Here is a 20,007-nt window from a genome sequence, read left to right as displayed (position 1 = left end):
GCGCAGTAATACTGCATTAACATATAACATCCATCTGTTGCGGCGCAGTAATATTTTGAGAGCTGACGGACTAGATTTATTTTCCTTCTTAACCCTCGAAAGCCTGAATTATTTTTTTCTTTCTTATTTGTGTTTGATGTCAACACGCCTTGTTGCCATGAGCCCCTGGACACCCACGAAAAATGATTTTCAAGGTTACTGTTTCCACAAATGAGATATATCGCGATGCCATATGGCATCGCCAGGCCGCCATGTGAGCAAGATCTATGTAGCTCAAAATCCAAGCAGATTACTCAAGAATTAAGTGCTTGTTCACCCAGTACACCTCAAATAAAAACAAAATTATGCTTTATTGAGTATCAGGACACACTTATTGAGAACCATGTCATCGGGGTGCTGTGTGGAACGGCACAAAGCAGTCAATGCAGAGACCTACGTTACACTTAGCGCATTTCGTGCGAACTTGACTGGTGCAATTTTCTTCCGCACAACGCAGCCTCCTTTTTTCTGGAGTCGAAAGCACAAGATGGTCGAGCCTATCGTAACGGATGTTGTCTGACACCCTGCTTCCCGAGGAACTTTCTTTCGAAATCCGTGTGCGGCCCGGTCCCTTCGGTGCGTTCTTGTACCGTGTCAGGTACGTCAAGACTATTTGTCGGCGAAACTCTAATTGCCTGATGTCAGTCCCGGACTTTCGAAGGACAAGCCAGGCGTTATGGACGACGACGTCTACGAGCCACGTGAAGATGGGCCACCACCACTTCTTTCCACGGACTGCAATTCGGTACAACGAAACATTTTCATCCATGCGATCCGTCCCTCCCATGAACTTATTGTACTCCGCGAAGAGAGCTGGTCGTGGGACAGATATTCTTTTCTTTTCGGACTGAGAATAGCGTGACGCTTTTTCCACAGGCTGTACTCCGTGGCATGTCGACATCCCAGTAACCACAGAGTTATCCACCCACCGTGTAATTAGCACACCGTCTTCCTCGCTTTGCACAAACTCATATGTTCCGCGTGTCTTCTTTTTCATTTCTCCGCAGCTAGTTAGTGGGCAACCTTTTGGCACACGATTTTCACGAACGGTCCCAGTTGCTCCATAGCCCCGCGACTTCAAGCTAATCATAAGGTTTACGCCAGTAAACAAATTATCAAAATACAATCTCAGTGGCAGATCTTGTATATCTTTAGGGAGCCTGTCAAGCATCTGCACCAGTGGAGAAGCAGCTTTACCAAACTGCTCCTCATACCCAGGCTTTGCATGTGGGTTCTTTCCTTGATAGACATCGAAATCTACCAAATAGCCGTCTGGAGTGTTCAAACACCAAACTTTGTAGCCAAACCGTATTGGTTTCCCCCTTATGAATTGCTTACATCCATGTCGTCCGTAGTAGGCGATCATGCACTCGTCGTAGTCCATGCACTGTTCAGGCCTAAGATGTTCTGCAAATTTCTTTTGCAGCAGCTCCATGAGAGGCCGCAATTTTGCCATCTTATCCCTGCTGTCTAGGTCTGTGTTGTCAGCACAGTGGATGTACTTCATAATCTGAAGAAATCTGTCACGTCGGATAGCACCGTACACCATCTCATTTCGCACATCCTCTCTGGACTCCCAGTAGCGACGTTTTCCCGGCACAGTGTTATAGCCACTCAGGATGAGGATGGCAATAAACACTTTGATTTCATCCTCGGTGATTTGAGGGTCTGGTTCATTTTTGAACAGCGCGTACTGCCGTGTTTGTTGGGCTAGGAACGAAACTATCTGGTCGTCAAAAAACGTTTCGAAAACATCTAGCGCGCTTTTGCCCCGTAGCGCTGAATAATCTGGTGCTGGAAAAATAGTTCCACTGGACGGCAGGTCTTTGTTTGACCATGTAGTCTGTCGCTGCGCCTTGCGGCGTGACTTGCGCCCTCCACCGGTTGCAGGGGTATGGCCTGTGGCCTTGTCCGCAGAGATCTCGTCATCAGCGGTACCTCCGATACGCGAGCGGTCTGACAGCACAACTTCTGCACCAGCCCGCAGCTGTCGCCCACTGAGGTTGTCCAACAGGCCTCCTTCGTCTTCTTCAGCCGAGTCCTCATCTGAATTCACATTTGCATCAGGAGGCTCGATATAGATAGCTTGAACGTCTTCGTTGTTGTTTTGCAAGAGGTCAAGCGCGTCATTCAGTGACAGTGCTCTGCAAAATAACAGGTGGCATCCTTGATCCTGATGCAAAAGCGAAAGAAAACATACTTCTAGAAGTCTTCTATTGAAATGGAAATGCGCAGGGCTCTCAGCTACGAGAAAATCGACTAGAATCAACTGATGAATGGTAATGACCCTGTGAAAGCCTAGAGATGCCAAACGGCATCAATGATGTTTGCAGCGTAATAGACGTACATAAAAAAACCACAAACAAATCCAGAGCCTTGCAGTGATGTTCCCCAACATCACTTGCATCCGTTTTTCAGATAACTATCACGCCGCATTTCAAGAAGTCTACAATAAGTGAACTTACGTGGGACGACGCGCAGCTTTTCTTTTCGGTGGCATGACGGTATTTTATTGAGAGAAGCTGTGGCGTCCACGACAGACGACAAACGAAAATTGCGCGCTCCCTTCTAAAACGTGTCTTTAGTGATGCCGATGACAGTTGGTTTGATCATTTACGCCAAATTCGAAACCGAAACCAGTGACCTTTTCTATGGACGGTATAGCGATGCCATATGGCATCGCCAGGCGCTCGAGGGTTAAGTTGAACACGACTATAGAAGCAAGTCTGGCTCGCCTGAACGCCCGGCCATTTGACCTTGTAAAGCTCCTGGGTCCTCAGCCATTCAATTATCAAGCGGCTGCATTGAAAGCGATCCTACGTCTCCTTGAGGAAACGCATCTGATTGACATTTAGTGTCACTTTCTAGTCCCTCGTTTGTGACAAGTGTTCCCACTAATTCGGGATGTTTGTCTCCCGCCCCCAACTACTGGGTTCCCTCCTTTTTCTTCTTTTTTTCCCAATTAACGGCGGCTAAGTGGTCTGGGGTAGCCAATCTGACTTCGTCGTGACTTACGTCCCCTCCCCATTTTTTTCTTTCTCTATCACATCACATCACCCATCCCCTTCTATCGCACGTATGACGTGAGTCGCAGTGAAATGAACATATTTCTTCGTGACGCGAGCCATTTTCACTGTACAAAAGGAGGTCATGTGGGATTCGTTGAAGTTACCTCTGATTGTGAACTGCACGACAACGCGAAACGCAACTTCCACGGTTCGCAAGCAAACTTGTGAGACACTGAATTCCAGGTATGTTAGCATCCCTTTTCATTCCTACACATCATGTTACATTACACTGTGATCATACGTGGATACATGGCGACATCCGGCAGATGCTGATGGATGTGTATGATTCTAGACATTTCTTTTTTTTTTGTCGCGTAATCAGGATAGCGGGACACCTCGCGTTGCGGCTTCCATGTGAACAACTAAGTGTCATGGCGACCCCCACTAGCGCTTCCTACAAAAGACAAAACAGTTTTAAAATATTCCGCTCTGCGATGTGTTATAGTTGCGGAATGGAATTTATATAAACAGTCGGAGAAAGCAGCCGCGGACGGCCGACAAGATCCTCGCGTGACGTGGACTCATGTACGTAAGTGGTCACGCGTAGGGGTGTACGATACGTCACGACATCCTCTCGTTTTGCGATGCGCTTTTTTCACGAGGAGATGATTTTTGAAAGGTGTGCGGAACAGAGCCCTCGCGCTCGCTCTGTAGGTAACCTGGGGCCCTATTCCGAACCACCTTCTAGCGCCATCGACAGTGTCGACAAATGAGCATCCGGGTAGGAAGCGATTACGACCACCGGGAGCGATACCTGCCAGTTTTAGTATTCCTATGTATTGCATGGTATTGCATGAAAATTTTGCCTAACGTACAAACTCGTATTAGTGGGACATACAAACACACCAGCCACATGTCTCTTTGGTGCGTTCCAGCATGTTTAGTTTACTTAGAGACAATAAATAATTTTTCAACCTCGAATGTCTACTCTTTATTCTCCTGCTTAAGTTTGCGACAATATATGTTTGAACGCAGCCCAAATGAAAACTATGTGCTCCGTCTGATCAAAGAAGTTTCCCAGTGCTACAGCAGTATCGGACTGTACCACCTTGCCAAGGAATATACAGAGAAGGTGACAGCCAGGTCTCATCTGCGAAAGAAATTGTGAAGGTTGATCATATTCGACAACCAGTAATGCACTCTGCCCACTTACCTGGTTGACTGCTTCAAACTTGCTGTTGCAACTGGACTTGCGATACTTTGATGTTGGAGCTTTCACCACAAGACCTTGCTACTTAGCCTTTTTATGACTTATTCACTCTACCTCTAGCCATTTTGAACTGTCTTTACCGCCGTTGTCCCCAGTGCACATGTTTCTAGTCGATATGTTTTTACCGTCATATGGCCTTTATATCACATAATATCATTCTAGTCCTTTGGTGCCGTTCGGCATTTCGTGTCATAACTAGTCATATCTAAACTTCCTGTGCAAAGCATAATGTTTATACCAAAGCATATTAAGGTGGTTACATAAACAAACGTGCCAAACTTTGCTGAATGCCGGAGCCAGCACAGCAAGTTATATATGTGACAGGGAACGCTAAATATTTTTCATTTGCTAGTGAAATTGGGCGGTAAAACGGCTCGGGGCGGAGTCTGTTGGGAAATAATCCCTAATTTGTCAAGCAACAGTGATCCATGTTCTCGATTCGAGGGAAAGGCCGCCAAGATCATCATCATGGATTACTGCTCATGATTACTACGTAGGCAATTTCTTTTGTTTTAAACACAGTGTTATGCGCATGCAATGTAGTTTCGCCGCCGTACTTGACGAGCGATTGGTGGCGATTTCGACACAGTGTTGCCCATACTTTTCAATTTTGATTTCCCAAAATCTATGAGCGCGGTTGTGACGTAGATTGTGACGTAAGGGTGCTGAGGGATCAGGCCATCGAATAGATTAATTTTCTGAGATGGTGGCTCTGCTGCTATACAGTACCTTTAAAGGGAGACTCCGGGACAATCCGAAACTATTATAATGGCTCTGTAATAAACTCGATACGTTCTTCCGAAATGAGAAATAAAGTTGGTTTGGCAGTCGATGACTCGTTATCTGCTAAAAGAGCTGGAAAGTCCTAAACGAAACCGAAACTTCTGAAGATTCGAACCTTGAGAAGTTTCGGAAGGAGGTAGGAGAGGCATCCCTCTCCTACCTCCTGTACCATGCGTGACGTCACCAGCAATCTCGTGTTGGGTCACCGGGAGAAACAGGGAGAGTGCTATTCTGGTGAAGTGAAGCCCAGTGTTGCTGGACTGCTCTTCCGTGGAGGAACGCCTAAGCACTCAAACGAAAATGTTCCTTTTCTAATTATATGTGCCACTTGGGGATGATAAATTGAATTATTCACTGAAATATCATACGGTACGGATAGACCTATCACTGTTTGTAAACAAATGATGTCATAGTGTTCGACAGCGCCACCAATTTGGTAGAGTTGAACTACGCTCGAAGCTAGAGACGAACAAGTCTTGAGGGGATTACGATGGTCCCTGAAAGTGACGCGACCTTGGGTCCTACTTTTCTTTCAGTAGGAGGCAGCGAACAAGTGCCCATTCGTGGAACCCAGCCCTCCCCTTCCGATTTGTTTCGGTTTCAGTCTGTCTACCAACGTCATGACGACGTTTCTCGGGTAGAGGTCTATTGATGTCGCAGTGTTATACCTCAACACATTTCTGTTGCGGAGTATCCCTTTAAAGGAGTACATGAGGCACGCTCAAACATATATTTTTTCACCGCGTGATATGGACATACTAGCTTCAAGATTTGTCACGCAAAATATTTCTTTTGGGAAGTGTGAATTTCCCGAGAACGTTGGTTTACATGAATACGCGCAGCGGCGGCGATGTCTCCCAGCTGCTCGTCGCGCGTGGTGACGTCTGGTCAGCGGATCACGTTTTATTGGCTGCCGAGAATCGTCTGCTAGCGCTAGGCCTACATGTATTGCTACAGGCCCGGAAGTTTCCAAGAAAAACCTGTGTCACACTTAGTTCGCTTACCAGCCGCATTGGCGCTCTCTACATGGCCCAAAAGGCCGTTAAGCAGAGCACGATCCGCTAACGGAAATAGTTACGGTGTATCTCCCTCCACCCCAGCCTCCTCCTCGAAGGAGTTTCAAGCATTGCGTGCGTTCAGTATAGGCGCCCCTGAGCGCGAGTGTTTCAGACACGACTCACGTAACGCGACACCTGCGCCCCTCGTGCACCCGTGAGTGTGAGACTCCGTGCCGCTTTTCGAGCTCCCGTTTCATTTCGATGCATGGAAGCAGACGACAAGCGCCCGGTTGTTTGAGATTTTCCGTAACGTATAGTATATACTTCCTGTTGAGCGTAGAGTGAGCGCCGGCGGGACGATCTTCGAAGTGTGGGCTAGAATTGAATTGAATTGAATTGAATTGAATTGAAACTTTATTTCACATTGTAGCAAGTACAATGTGGGAGGCCCAGTGCAAAAAGCTGCAAGCAGCAGCTTGACAAGGCTCTGGGTTCCCACTCTGACCGTGACAGCTATCAATGAAAAATGCACCGGGAAAATATACACAACTTTATGTTCACTATGTCACTTATCAAATTTATCCTATCTACGCTAATGACCAACACAAATGGAACAGTAGTTAACGTAACAGACACACTTAAACAAGTAACATTTGACGAATTTGTTTGTTTTCCGGAAGCTTTTGCTTCGATTTGGAATTTATTTAAAATTACAGGCCCTTGAGAGGATAGTTTTTGATTACCAAAGTTCGTTCCATTTTGCAGGTGTCTTTGTGACGTGCGTTAGCACTGGAGGAGGGGGCTGCAAGCTTTAATAAGTTAAGAAAAGTGCTGTTATGAGTTTTCGCCGCATTCTTATACATTGTGAGTAGTCGATAGTGGTATAACTTCGGAACAGGTATGTTATTAAACATGGTGAAGAGACTGTCTACAGCAGGGGTGCCGAACTGATTCTTGTCCGCGGGCCGCATTGAACCATGGAGGAACTACGCGGGCCGCATACCACTGCTTTGGGTAGCCTGTTTCTGATATGACACGACACAGAAATTAAAACGACATAACATGTATATATTTAAGTAACTTAGCCTTGCTCTGCCACGGGGTCAGGAACCCTTTTTATTTGCTGTATCATGAGGAAACTTGGTACACTTTGCTTTTAGCTATTGTGTCAACATCTGTGAAAGTGATTGCGCAATTCCAATCTTAGGGATTCCGCTGAGGTGTTCGTTTGTTGGTTGTGAGCGGAATCACAAAAAACGTCTGCTCGCAGACGTATGATGGCATGTTGTCTCGCCACGTAAGCCGCGAATTATTATTATTAGACATATGTTGTACTGAACACTGAGAGGTTTGTCCGCGACAATATACGTATCTTCGGGTACTTTAGTCCAACGTAAGAATAAAACGAAGACGCACCAACTTCAACGAACATGGTTTTATCGGTGCGTCGCACTGCAGGTAAATCAGTTCCATTTGTTAACGTCATCAGGAACGTTGTCAATAACTGCAGAAAACGGCGAGCCAAAAAGGTCCGTTTCGAGTCTCCTGCTCTCGAATAATCTTTGCTCGAATTCACTCGGGAGATCACCAAGCCTGCGTCTGAATCGGTCCGTTTCTTTTGGCATTGAAGGTACAGTTTGGGACAAAAGTTTACGGAACATGGCACTGGCGTATATCCAGGGTTGAAAAAAATCCGGATATTTTAAAAAAGATCCTCTCCAGTGGGCTTTTTTGGATAAAACCCGGATATTTTTGGATATTTTTGGAGAATATAGACAAGCCTGGAAATGTGACACAGAGTAAAAAGAAATGTGTTTTGCTGTTCTTCTTGATTTCTGGGGACCTCTCATAGTTTCGGTTTATGAAACTGCCTGTCCCAGTGACATTGAATGAGTATCCATTGCTTTCGGAAAGGTAGAGTCCCAACACTCTTAGAAATAGGTCTTCTATCGTGCCGTCAACAGCTGCCGTGACAGCTGCCGTCTAGATTCACGGTCAAGGCCGAAGTTTTAGACGACAGATGTCCACGTGACCCGGGAGAAAAGAAAATACTATAAAATTGTCTTGCTTTTTTTTTTTTTTTGGCGTGTACGCAGTGTAGAAGACACATTTATCACGTGACCAGGGATAGAACGTCGTGACGTCTATTTCGTGTTGTCTAAATTTTAGTTGTATCGCGGCCGTGGTCTCTATGCGCTCGGAGTGATCACCTGACCGGCGTCGAGGAGTTACGTGATCTATGCGACGGGGCCAGACATGCTGGTGGCGTGGCACTGCTCACGCTTCATCTTCGATGCCTTGTCGCCATAACGTTTCCTCGCTTTACTATGGCTTCTGCGATTCTTTGCCAGGTAAGCCACATCCGTTTTATAAATTTTATTGCGATAACTATGCTAGCAGCTGTACTATTATAGTGACTACCTGTTACTTCCCCACGCTTCTAACGAGCATTTGGAAGGTGCAAGTGCGAATGGAAGTGTCATGGCGGTCGTGACAGAACGTCAACGAAAGTTATGTGGTGATGCTTGAGGAGAGAAGTTATTCGAGAGACGCTAATGGTGTTATAAGCTGTATCCGGTAACTCTGTTAGAATTGCCTCTAAACGTGGACTTCACGAGCGCTAACGTTTGTGTATGGCGCAGGATGCTTTTGTCTTTCGGGGGCTCGTTTCGACGGTAGTTTGAGTAACCATTCTCTGTCTCAGCTGCCCGCAGTGGGTATGGACGTCACCAACGGAGACTTCACTGGTGTTCAACGTGCCGCCTGCAGGAATTGTGCGTGCGATTCATACCGAAGACTGACAGATATTAGCCGGTACACGGCACAAGTGTTAACCGGAAGATGCGTCCAGTGCTGGCACTCAACTGTCGACCATGTGCAAGGTAATACAAGTGGCCGCGTTGTTCGCCTTGCATGCGAGACGAGTTGATTGTAGTTATTCGTTTGTCATGTGATAGCTTGGCCTGACTGGCGTGTTGATCTCCGCAGCATTTCGCAAGAAACCTCTCTGATCTCTCCTCCTACATACTTGGTACTGCTGTGGTCACCAATGTACCACTTCTCTCTCCTCGCCGCCTCACCTATCATCGTTTGAGCCTAAGCTATAGTTTGTACCCTGTCACTGTTGTCGATAGTGACCTTTATTACACTTAATGTTGTTGCTATCCACTTTGTAATGCGTCTTTGCCGTCGTTTGCTTTGTCACAGTTCTGCCTTGAAGCAGAATTCCGATTCGAGACCAGGATGGGAAGCATGGAGGAAACGCTGCACAACGGGTGACAACTGCCATATCAACAGCCCCCACAAAGAGATGGAGAGCCGCTGTAATATGGTGATCATATGCCCTGAGCAACAAACAGGTCTGCATCCCAGCGGAACTCGGTTCGTAGCGAGGTTTTCAAGCTTGCAAATAGCTTCGCAGCAGCGGCGTGGAGCCGCGTCGTTTCGTGCAATCTCTGATATTTTGACTATATGTAGTAGTTCTTATTCATTTTTATTTTCTCTGAGTCATAGTTTGCCAGTTTAGTCAATATTCACTGTATCACTGCCACAATTTCACAACTTTGCCGAAATAAAGTCTTCAATCCCGTTTGAAACAAATTCTGTTGACTCCAAGCCTGCCTTCGACTGCGCCGGGGGAGAGGGGAAGCAGGAGCACGCGGGGAGGGGGAAACGACCAGGAAAGGAGGAAACGGTGAAGCATAAAACCATGGAGGAAGGAAAATAAGGAGAGAGTGTGACGTCATTTTGCGCGATTCCGGAAGTTTGGGTGAGGAGAAGCAACTGGGACAAACAATTCTCCTCTCCCAGCTCTCCGCAGCTGTCAGAGGGGTTGTGAGTGCGAGTTTTGGTTTGCGATCGTGCGTTTTAAGGCTCTTGAATTGCGTGTGTTTGCTGCAGTTGCACTTGAAACTTCATTTACATTCTTCAGCGTGTAGGAGATGCCGACCTGCTGCGTGCAACGCTGCAGATCGCGCTCTCTTCGCAAAGAGCCTGGAGTTTCATTCCATTCGTGAGTATATATGATCAATTCATATGCAAGGAAACTGAAAGTTGTTAGGCAGAAATGCTGGACTTCAAGTTACGGCTGATTATTGCTTTCGTCACTGTGTAGGTTTCCAAAAAACCCACAGCTGAGAGCAAAATGGATCGAGGCCTTGGGGAAAGACGTGAACTGGGTGCCGCCAGAGTGGAGCCGAGCTTGCTCGAAGCACTTTCACCCAGACGACTTCGTCCAAATGCAGTCTCTCGTCCGACTTCGTCCATGTGCAGTTCCCAAATTTTTCCCACAACATGAGGTAGGACGACATAAACGACGCAGAGCGCGCACGTGATACTTTTAATGCTTTCATCGTCAAATGGGTAGTTTTTGAGCAGCTTGACTGCTTGTTAGTTATCACGCTGGTTGCATGTCGCACGTGATATAAATATACCATACTTTACGCTCAGTGGTACAGGAAGAAAAAAAGAAATCATTGATCTGTATTTTCGCAAGGTGCGCTCTGGATACTTCAGGAAATATTTCAAACTAACAGATGTCCTTTATTTTAGATGTGTTTAGCATGCTGGAACTACAAGTGGGGCTGAAGCTACAGTGGAAGGCTCAATGGTGAGATAGTTATGCTTATCTTGTATTGGTAGTGTACAGCAGCAAGAAGATACATATGGTGTCCCAGAAAATGTGTCATTGAATTTTCATTTAAAAAGAACTACGCCACCTAGAATCATGCGGCCAGCAGCATTTGTTCTTACTGGGTTCTTGCCACCTCCTGCTGTGCATATCATGTGTCCTAAGCTTAATTATGTAAAGTTTTGGGATCTGAACTCTGAAATTTGCCAAGTATAAAGATCACTTTTTTATCCCACCAATAGGAAGAGAGTGCTGAATTTACTCAAATTCATGAAAATTGACAGGAATATTAAGGAGCTATCGCATTGGAAGAAATAGCCAAAAATCATGCTCTGCGGAGCTCGCACAGGATAGCGTGCGACGAAATTTTCAGCAAAATCTTTGTCAGTCCGACAAAAGGAAGTTGGAAACCCAGCCCACATCGGCATGACAGAGAGAGTTAACACAGACATAGCTTACCGTGTCCGGCTTCGGCTGGGGACCGTGCATGCCTTCCCTCTTCCAATTTCAGGACCTGTCACTTTTTCTACTATCACTCTTTGGACTGGGTTTCCAACCTCCTTTCGTCGGACTGACAGCGACTGCGCTGAAAAAGTCCTTGTGCGTTATGCTCAGGTACCCCGAGAGACGTGATGTTCGGCTATTTTTTCCGATAGGATAGATCTTGAATATCACTGTCGATTATCATGAATTAGAGTAAATTCAGCACGCACTTCGGGGTAAAAAAGTGTCCTTTACTTGGCAAATTTCAGAGTTAACCTTCACAAAAATTGACATAATCGAACTTATAGGATACATGACATGCACGTAAGGAGGTGACAAAAACCTACTAAGAACGAATGCCGTTGACCACATGATTCTAGGTGGCGTAGTTTTTTTATTAGAATACAATGGCATATTTCTGGGACACCCTGTATGCTTGTTTTTCACATAACAGCTTATAGCTAGAAACCGAGTCAGAAAGACCCATATGTATATCATATGATAACTGTGGGAATAACAGGTGCACCCTCTGTGGAGCAAGTTCAACAGGTAAAAGAAATTTGCCTTAAGGAATTGTTTCCACAGCGTGTTAAATATTTCTACAACTGCTAATGAGACCTGTTGCGGACCAGATGCAGTCCGTGTACAGACGCATTGCACTGAGCTATTTATATGCACTGCGCATGCCCACCAAGCAGGCCGTAAAGCGCAGAATAAAATATTAGTGCCAAGGTTTAGTGCTTATCTGGGTTCTCCTTTGTTCACTGGCTCTGACATACAAGTTAACAGTTGTAAAGCTTGTTGTTTTGCCTATTTACTCAAAAAAAATTCTAGTAAATTCTACATCATGTCATGCTCCTGTTGTAGGAATCCCCCGTGCTATCACAAGAATACATGGAGGAAAAGGAACAGGTATAATGCCAGACAACATTTAGCTTGGATTGGTGAAATTTTACATAAATGTTTTTATGAAAACGTAGCATGCTTCTGAACTCCTGTGGGGCCCTCTTGTCAGCGTGCACACTGAGGAAGCTGAAGGACCACAAGAGGTACATAGTACTTCTGCTCTGACAAAGGAAAACAGTGTAGAGCTCCCTTTAACTTCACTTGGGGTATCATCGTCTCATTATGCCATGATGACTAAGTTGTGCATATATGCTCTTTCATGTAATGTGACGTAAGTGCCCTTGGAAACCACAGAATATAGTAGCCCTTACGATCCCACATTTGAAGTTTACTGTTGAGTGCTGTCGTAATGGGGTCCCAAGTAGAGTTCTCAGAGTACATGTGGCTTTCTGAAAAGGCACAACATGCAAATTTCATGCAAATTTTACTCATTACAATTTATTTGAGTGAATGGTAACCCTAGGGCACAAGTGGATCTGCTCCCGAGGAAGACTCATCCAATGGTTCTGGAAACCATGCAAGTCAGGTATGAATGGTGAATTCTATGTTCACAGCCTGTATAGCTCTCAGTGTTTCTTGTGAGCATGTTGGCATAACAGGGCTCCAAAAAGAAACAGCATTCCAATGCAAACACTTGTGACACAAAGAATGATATTCTAAATGTGTTTACCTATTTAGGTTGAAGAGGCAAGATTTACTTCCCTCCCTGGCCCTTATACAAGTGCACAAATGTTATGGGTAAGCTCAGTCCCGTGTGTAGGTGCTGCAGACACACAGCTGCTAGCATTACGCAGTCATTCATCGTTCGGCAAAAGCCCTGGATCCTTCTGTCTTGCATGGTGTGTAATTTTAGGTTACAGAGCAGGTGCATATAGCTGCATCTGCGTTTAAAACTATCCATACTGATTCTCTTCTCACATTGCAGAATGTGCATGCATTTTAACCTAACTGCTCCAAATAAAATGTATACTAAAAACTTATGCCTGATGATTCAGTGATGATTTTACTAACATCTACTGACTCTGTTCTGCACAATGTACTCCTCTATGTGAATCAATAAACAAATGAATTTTTCTGAAATCAAGCGTGTGTGACTATTTACCCTGAGATTATGCACCTTACAGAAGATGAACATGTTTTTTATCAAAATAGTTATATTTACATGTCCCTTCTGTTTATATGTAAATTAGCTATTAAACCATATTGTTCTAAATAGGAATCATGACAGCAAATCACAACAGGGGGTAAGTTTGCAATAGAATGGAAAGTTCTCTAGTATAATTGTTCCTGAAATATTATAGACTGCGTACTGCAGGCTAAATGTGAACCCCATTTTCTTTATGTAACTATAAGCCCGTAACAGCAGTCAGAGGGCACATATAAGCTATACTATACCAGGATGACCAACCTCCTGAACCTGGAATTGTTGGGGAGAACGGTAGTAATATGTGCAGTAATTTTATCTGTGAGGTGTTCCTAATTATTGGGAAAAAATATTACTCTGAAACGATCAGGACTGCAAGAATACAGTCTCCTTTCATCAATATTTGTCATGACCTGCACCAGGTCTGAACATTGAAAAGAAACGTAGAAGTGCAAGGGTGCAGGCGAGCTGGTACAATGTAAAACGACGACAAAACCTGAGACACGGAACAGAAAAAAGATGACAAAACACGTTCTCAATGAATAAATGATAAGAAACGTTCCATTTATTGCTGTGATGACATCAGGTACAACAATGTGGTTTGCGCAAGCCTGATTTTTCTCAGCTACTTGCGTACAGCGACGACATGCAGCATAACCTACCCGTGCGTTCTGTACTTTCCCGGTTGCATCCAGCAGGTTACTGTCAGTACTGTGGTACAGACAATGAAAACTTACTACGCTATGGAGCCAAACAGCACTGAATAGATAACGCTAACAAGAACATGGTCGGATTTCATCCGTTCCTCGCAGCTCATGATTGCTTTCTCCAGTCAAATTTTCAGCATAATTGTTCCCCTGAAAGTTCGCAGCGTGCACCGACAATGCTACGAAATTAATCGTATCACTTGTTCGTCGGTTTAGTAATCTTAACTGCTAGTATCTCGTATCTATCTCTTATTGATACCATCTCGCCGGGCGCCACAAAACGCCATCCACGCCGGCAGCTGCCCCAGTTTGTTTGTCCCAGTTGTGGCGAAGTCTCACCGCAGATTGGCTGCCTTTAGTCACCTGATCGATATGACGTCCTCATGACGCGTACTATATGTCGTCACTTCCACTACACTTTTGTGATTCGGAAAGAAACGGTCGTGCTCCCTCCTTAGTTTTCCTTCCTCCAAGCATAAAACAGACGCCACTTTTGTGGCTTCTACGAGGGAAACCACGTGATCCGACATCATTCCCCGCGCTTTCGTGTGGTCTCTACGTAGAAACCCTAAAATTACCGCATTTCGGCTGTCTGTAGAAGGCACGATAGAAGTCCTATTTCTAAGAGTGAATGCACACGTGGCTGAATGGTGTAGACGCTACACGCCTGGATTAGCTGTCGTACTTCAGTTACAATGCCTCCGGGAAGCCGAAGAAAGCCTCTCCCTGAATGGGTAGAAGTAGAAGAAAACGGGAAAAAAAGTTAAATCTGATAAGTTCAAAAAGTCAAGTTAAAAAGTAAAAAAAGTTAGAAGTTAATGCTGCGCATGAACTGGACTTTGGTAAACAGCCAACACTACAATAAAATAAAGCGGAAGTTTTCTGTGTGACGTTGAATTAAGATTGTCTTTCACATCGCATCTGGACAAAATCTAAAAAAAAAAAGTCCGAATTAAATTGTGTGGATAAAACCCAAAAAACTCCACCGGATAAAATCCATGTGGGTTAAATTCAAACAACCCTGGGTATATCTTCCGCCCGTTATCTGGAGGAGATCGAATATGAAACGGGTGACCGGCTATTCTGTCCATCAATGAGTATGCGTGTCCGCCCCTGTTTGCTGCTAGGATGTGACCAGCTCCGGTGGCGCAGCGGTAACGCGTGCGCTTGGAGACTGGGAGGTCCGCGGTTCGAATCCGCGGGCCGGCTGTTCTGGGGTTTTTCCTGGGTTTCCCTCAGATGTGTAATAGGCGTATGCCGGCACAGTTCCCCTGAAGTCGGCCCATGGACGCAGCTATCCTCCCCCCGAGCGGATTCCGCTCGGTCTTCCACTTCACCCTTTCCTCTCCTCCTCTCCACCACCTTTCCCTTCCCGAGAAACATGCCGCCTAATCAGGCAGGCAGACCTCTCGGGTTCCTCCCAACGACACTCCTCCTCCTCCTCCTCGCTGCTAGGATGTCGCTCTAATGGAGAAATGCGACACCCCGGTGTTCCGTAAACTTTTGTCCAAAGCTGTACCAATACATATTATAAATGGGCCATGTAGTGCCAAGTCGTTACTGCGACTTTTTTTTTTCACGGCTCCCAGAGTCCCACCACGACTGAAACGGCTCCAACCACGAAATAAGTGGAAATAAATGTAGGGTTTGCTCAGAAATTGTTCAAGGAGTGTCAATCAAGAAAAAATCGGACGCAGGGACAGGTTTAGAGACTCATCAGCGAAGACGATGAAAGCAACATAGGGAGAGACAGGGAACGTCGAACTTTCAACCTTTCATCATATGGTTAAAGGTTGATTATGATTGAAGGTTGAAAGTTCGACGTTCCCTGGCTGTTTTTGTGTTACTTTTGCCGTCTCTCTTAGTTAGAGAGTCACTGGCCGTTACAGGTCAGTTGTAACAGTTTTCTATGACTAATTAACGCAAGATAAACTACACGAGCACAGAACCCAATGATAACGCGACGACTGTTCATGATGCTTGGTATTTTTGCGAGTATTTTTAATTTTATTTTTTTTGCTCGGGGGCCACACGGGCATAGCACGCGGGCCGCCACTTCGGCACCCCTGGTCATACGGTCAAGAAACGATAAACTGGCTGTACGCCAGTGTTTTTCAACGTGAGCACGCATTTCTTCTTATCTTCATATCTTAGACTTTGTCGCAGAAAGCATGTGCAGAAAGAGAGAAAGGTGCCCGTGTGCTTTGTGGACGAATCGCCTACGCTGCGTGCTGTCGTCGTCGTCGTCAAATGCAGAAAGAAAGTGAATTGCACCACACCGTAGAGAACAAGGCGCGTCAAACGAATGTCGCGCAGAAATGTATTGCACTGTCACACGTGTTCTGTCCAGCATTTTAGGTCGCGGTCACCGTCTGATTGGGTGCCACAGTTCTTCTAATGACGTAACAATGGATAGAGGTATCGGGATGGCGGTACTGCAGGGGGCACGGTTGTCTAAAATCAGCACTCCGTGGTTTATCGCATCTCGAATATCCAGGTGTTGCAACATGACCAGAATTCAGGGACACCTCCTTCGATGCAGGTTCTGCCTGATAGCAGAAGAACATGTAGGAAAGCCAACTTGAAAGAAAATTATGAGGTGAGGAGGAAGGAAGATGGAAAGAGGCGTGGGCAGACGAGAAAGGGAACATCAGATATCGCGCGCCGAGCCTGACTATCAGCAATTGCCTAACTCAGAATGAAAACGTGATAATCAGCTCTGATAACTTTTGCCAAGCCTTTCTTTGCTGTACTGGTGCTCATAATTCTGGGTTGCTACTCGTAGCGTGTGGAACGGGATGACCGGCACTCGTATAGGCTGGTCAATATCCATTTTTGTTCTCTCTGGGGGAAATCGGGATGCCGTCGACGATGAGAAATGTGCGTCCTGGGGTGACTTCTAAGGGGACTGTGCTGGTGTATGTGTGAAAGCGTCGGAGGAAACCCTCAGAAATTACCCTATATTATGATGAAAAAAAATTATACTCTATAGGCTACGAAGACGAATTCAGTAACTGCACTTCACTTTGTTACTTGTACCTTGTTACTCCGCTATCACTGTACCATACACTTCAGTTTGTTCTTGGCCTTATCATGAGGACATTTCAATGCTTAATTTCAAATTTTGCGTGTTACAGTCTCTTCCTGCCACCATCAAGAAGGCTTGTCGGTTACCAACACCCTCCCCTAAAAAAATGAAATAAACAAACAAACAAGCGGAAGAGTGCTCATTTTCATAACATCTATAGGTGGCAGCAGAGTCACGTTCGACACAAAAGTGATTGGTAAACCAACACCTCCTAGAAAGCGTCGGGCCTGCGCGCTTACGTCACCTATGGAGGCCTTTCCAACTTTGCGATCTGCTTCGAGCTTTCTTCACGTTCGCTCTTTCATTTACTTCATAGCAGCATCCACAATAGTAACAGCGGGCCTTCCTGTGTGACGTAGGGCGAGGGCCTTCTCCTTATCTTGGATGTGTTGGGTAAACTCTGCTCAAATAAGTTCGAGAAACCGAGAAAAAGGAAGAAAGGTGCAATCGCAAACTGTGGTGATAAGATGGTAGGGAGCAACGGACGTCATATCAAAGTTTCCTTTCACCGCACCAAGAGTAGAGTCGCGCAAACGTCCGTGATGTTTCCCGCAGATATTCGCCATTCTTCTGGAATTTTTGCGGGCGTCTAATTCGCTTTATTGTGGAATGGACGTGAACATGGTAGAAAATTTTAGCAAACCGTTCATAACATGGCTTGCCTGAACGTGGCTTGCCAGTGGATAAGATTCTGAGTCTTACATAACTGCTAATTGGCACCGACAAGCATGATAACCTTACAAACGGTCTGCTAAAACAGCTTTTATGCGCTTGCTATTGATAACCTGAAATAAGAGACTTCAACTAGCAAGCAACGACAGTTATCGCAGTCCCATATCAAGACACTTTATAATATGCGAGAAGCGGTAAAGAAAAACGCGGATGAAAGTACAAGTTTTCTCACCCGTCGGAAGTACTCTAATGCTTAATCCGCAGTCTCCGTGGGACGTGCATGACTTTACATGACAGTTTGATTAAAATGCATGGGAAGCCTTGTGAGTACGCACATTGTTAAGGATGAACAAATAAAATTTAAAAAGAGAAACAAGAGTTTCGACCCCACGCGCCTTGCTGTTGTAACGATGGCGGTTAGAGATGCTCTGTCTGCTGTTGTTCTGAAATGTTAACAACTTGGCATTCTGCAAAGCGGGGGGTGGGGGGATATACGTTTATTTCGGAAAGGTCCTGACCGAAGGTCGGCTTGCTGTTCCTAAAACAAAAATATAGCACAAAGATGGAGCAAAACCGAATATAAGATAACGAAGGTGGGTGAAGTGTAGATGGCACGAAAGGTCAACTCATAATTTGTTCATGAGCTCCTATAACGATGTAGTAGGTTCGGATGCAATGAAAAGTTGTCTACCTTTCACATACTAGTCATGTTATGTCATAGTGCCTAATAGTAGGCCATTCAGGATGAAAATTGTGATGCTCTTGCCTTCCAGTAATCTTAAAACTCTCTTCATAAAAAAGAAGAAAGACATGACCCTCAGATCGAACCAGGGAACATGAAAGCTAGAATCGACATCTGCATCACTGAACCACCAGCCCAGAATGTTGTCATCGTGAGAGACCAAGACGCAACCGCTTTGGAACGCACACTCAGCAGCCGTTACTTCTTTGGTCGTGTAAAAAAAGAAAAGAAAAAAAACTACTTTTATAATGAATCTTCACAATTCCTGAAAACAACTTGAACGCGCAATTCCAGATTTGCAGAGCCAGAGCCGTAGCGAGGCAAGTTTGCGCCCAGGGCAGGGTAAATCAGAAGCGCCCCCCTCCCCCTCTCCCACTGCCGTCAGAAGCCATGTAAACAAAGAAATGAAAACGCTCATTTGCACAGCATAGGTCACAGATTCAAATTTTCTTCGGTCCCGCTTTACCCAGCCCAACCAACCTGCAGGGGCCTGCCGTTTGGCGCCCGGGGCGGCTGCCACTCTCGCCTCCCCCCCCCCCCCCCCCCCCCCCCGTCGCTACGGCTCTGTGTAGAGCATAACTCTGAGAGGTCTATCAGCAAGAATCGAAACAGTAGTACTTTTCTGTGCCTTTAAAGAATATGCGGAAATGCCCCATCGTCGAGCGTTGGGCGAGTTCGGCGGCCGCTTTTTCCTGTCGTTCTCTCACTGTCAACCTTTGACAACACTGACATCACAAAACATGGGGCACCCCCGCTTCCTAGCGTCCTGGTCGATATCGTCTTTTTTTCTTTTCTGGTAGAACGTACACACTTATCGAGCAGCAGTCGCTGATTTTAGTTTTGAGATCTCCGAGGTAATACATTGATAGTTTTATTGTGTGCCAGTTGTCACATCAAATCGCGAACTGCCTTGGAAGGTGTTGAGCAGACCAAACGAGATAATGACGGAAAGAAGATCAAAGGCGGCATGTTTTATGATAAAGTAGACTGAGAAATGGCATCACTAATTCCCCTCACGCTTACTTCTGGGGACAAAGCGGGCTGTTCCATGATTTCAGGAACAACCTGATGTCAGTTGAAAAGCGGTGACACCGAGACAGGGAGAGGAGAAATTGGCCACAAAACCCGCACAGTGCTAAATTATTTTGTATTTTCGCACATTTTTTAATAGAACACAAAAAGGCGCTGTCGTGTCGGTTCTTGTGGGGTAGACCCTCCAGGGTTCTACTCTACATCTTTGCAATTACGCAGTCAACGTATTTTCATTAATTACAAAGATTAATTACGAAAGTTAATTAACGGCTGCGCTATTTACCGATACACCACCACCATTGAGTAGATCCCGTCGGGAATAGATATATTCAACGACTTTGGCAAAAAAAAAAAAAGATGTCAATCGCGGATTTAATAAAATTTAGTCTGTCTTACGTCACGTACCCTGTATACCATATGACAATAAGGACGCATGTATTTCTAACATATTCCTTATTTCGGTACCTCGAACGAGTTAACCCGTAAGGAGATTACGGCCTTGCAC

The 20,007-nt window shown here is 45.4% G+C and overlaps 1 protein-coding gene and 1 long non-coding RNA gene across 2 annotated transcripts; one reads left to right on the top strand and one right to left on the bottom strand.

The window, feature by feature from the left end:
• Window positions 1-385: 385 nt before the first annotated feature.
• LOC135384645 (piggyBac transposable element-derived protein 3-like) lies at window positions 386-2,539 on the bottom strand. Its single transcript, XM_064613838.1, has 2 exons — window positions 2,505-2,539; window positions 386-2,183 (listed from the first exon to the last, which is right to left on the bottom strand). The coding sequence occupies exons 1-2, from the start codon at window positions 2,537-2,539 to the stop codon at window positions 386-388; spliced, it is 1,833 nt and encodes a 610-aa protein (XP_064469908.1).
• Window positions 2,540-8,318: 5,779 nt separating this feature from the next.
• Window positions 8,319-9,629, top strand: LOC135383483 (uncharacterized). Its single transcript, XR_010419903.1, has 3 exons — window positions 8,319-8,449; window positions 8,803-8,980; window positions 9,306-9,629. It is a non-coding gene; the product is annotated as an uncharacterized LOC135383483 (long non-coding RNA).
• The last annotated feature ends 10,378 nt before the right edge of the window (window positions 9,630-20,007 follow it).

The sequence above is a fragment of the Ornithodoros turicata genome, chromosome 2, assembly GCF_037126465.1.
Source record: "Ornithodoros turicata isolate Travis chromosome 2, ASM3712646v1, whole genome shotgun sequence".
Classification (NCBI taxonomy): Eukaryota; Metazoa; Arthropoda; class Arachnida; order Ixodida; family Argasidae; genus Ornithodoros; species Ornithodoros turicata.
Note: the sequence above shows the minus strand (reverse complement) of the source record. Positions and strands in the feature narration are given on the sequence as shown.

Excerpts from the sequence above, each read along its gene's own strand:
- LOC135384645 (XM_064613838.1), bottom strand. The coding sequence starts at position 2,539 with ATGCCACCGAAAAGAAAAGCTGCGCGTCGTCCCAC. Across the intron at positions 2,184-2,504 it reads AAAGCTGCGCGTCGTCCCAC|AGCACTGTCACTGAATGACG; the intron begins GTAAGTTCACTT and ends GTTATTTTGCAG.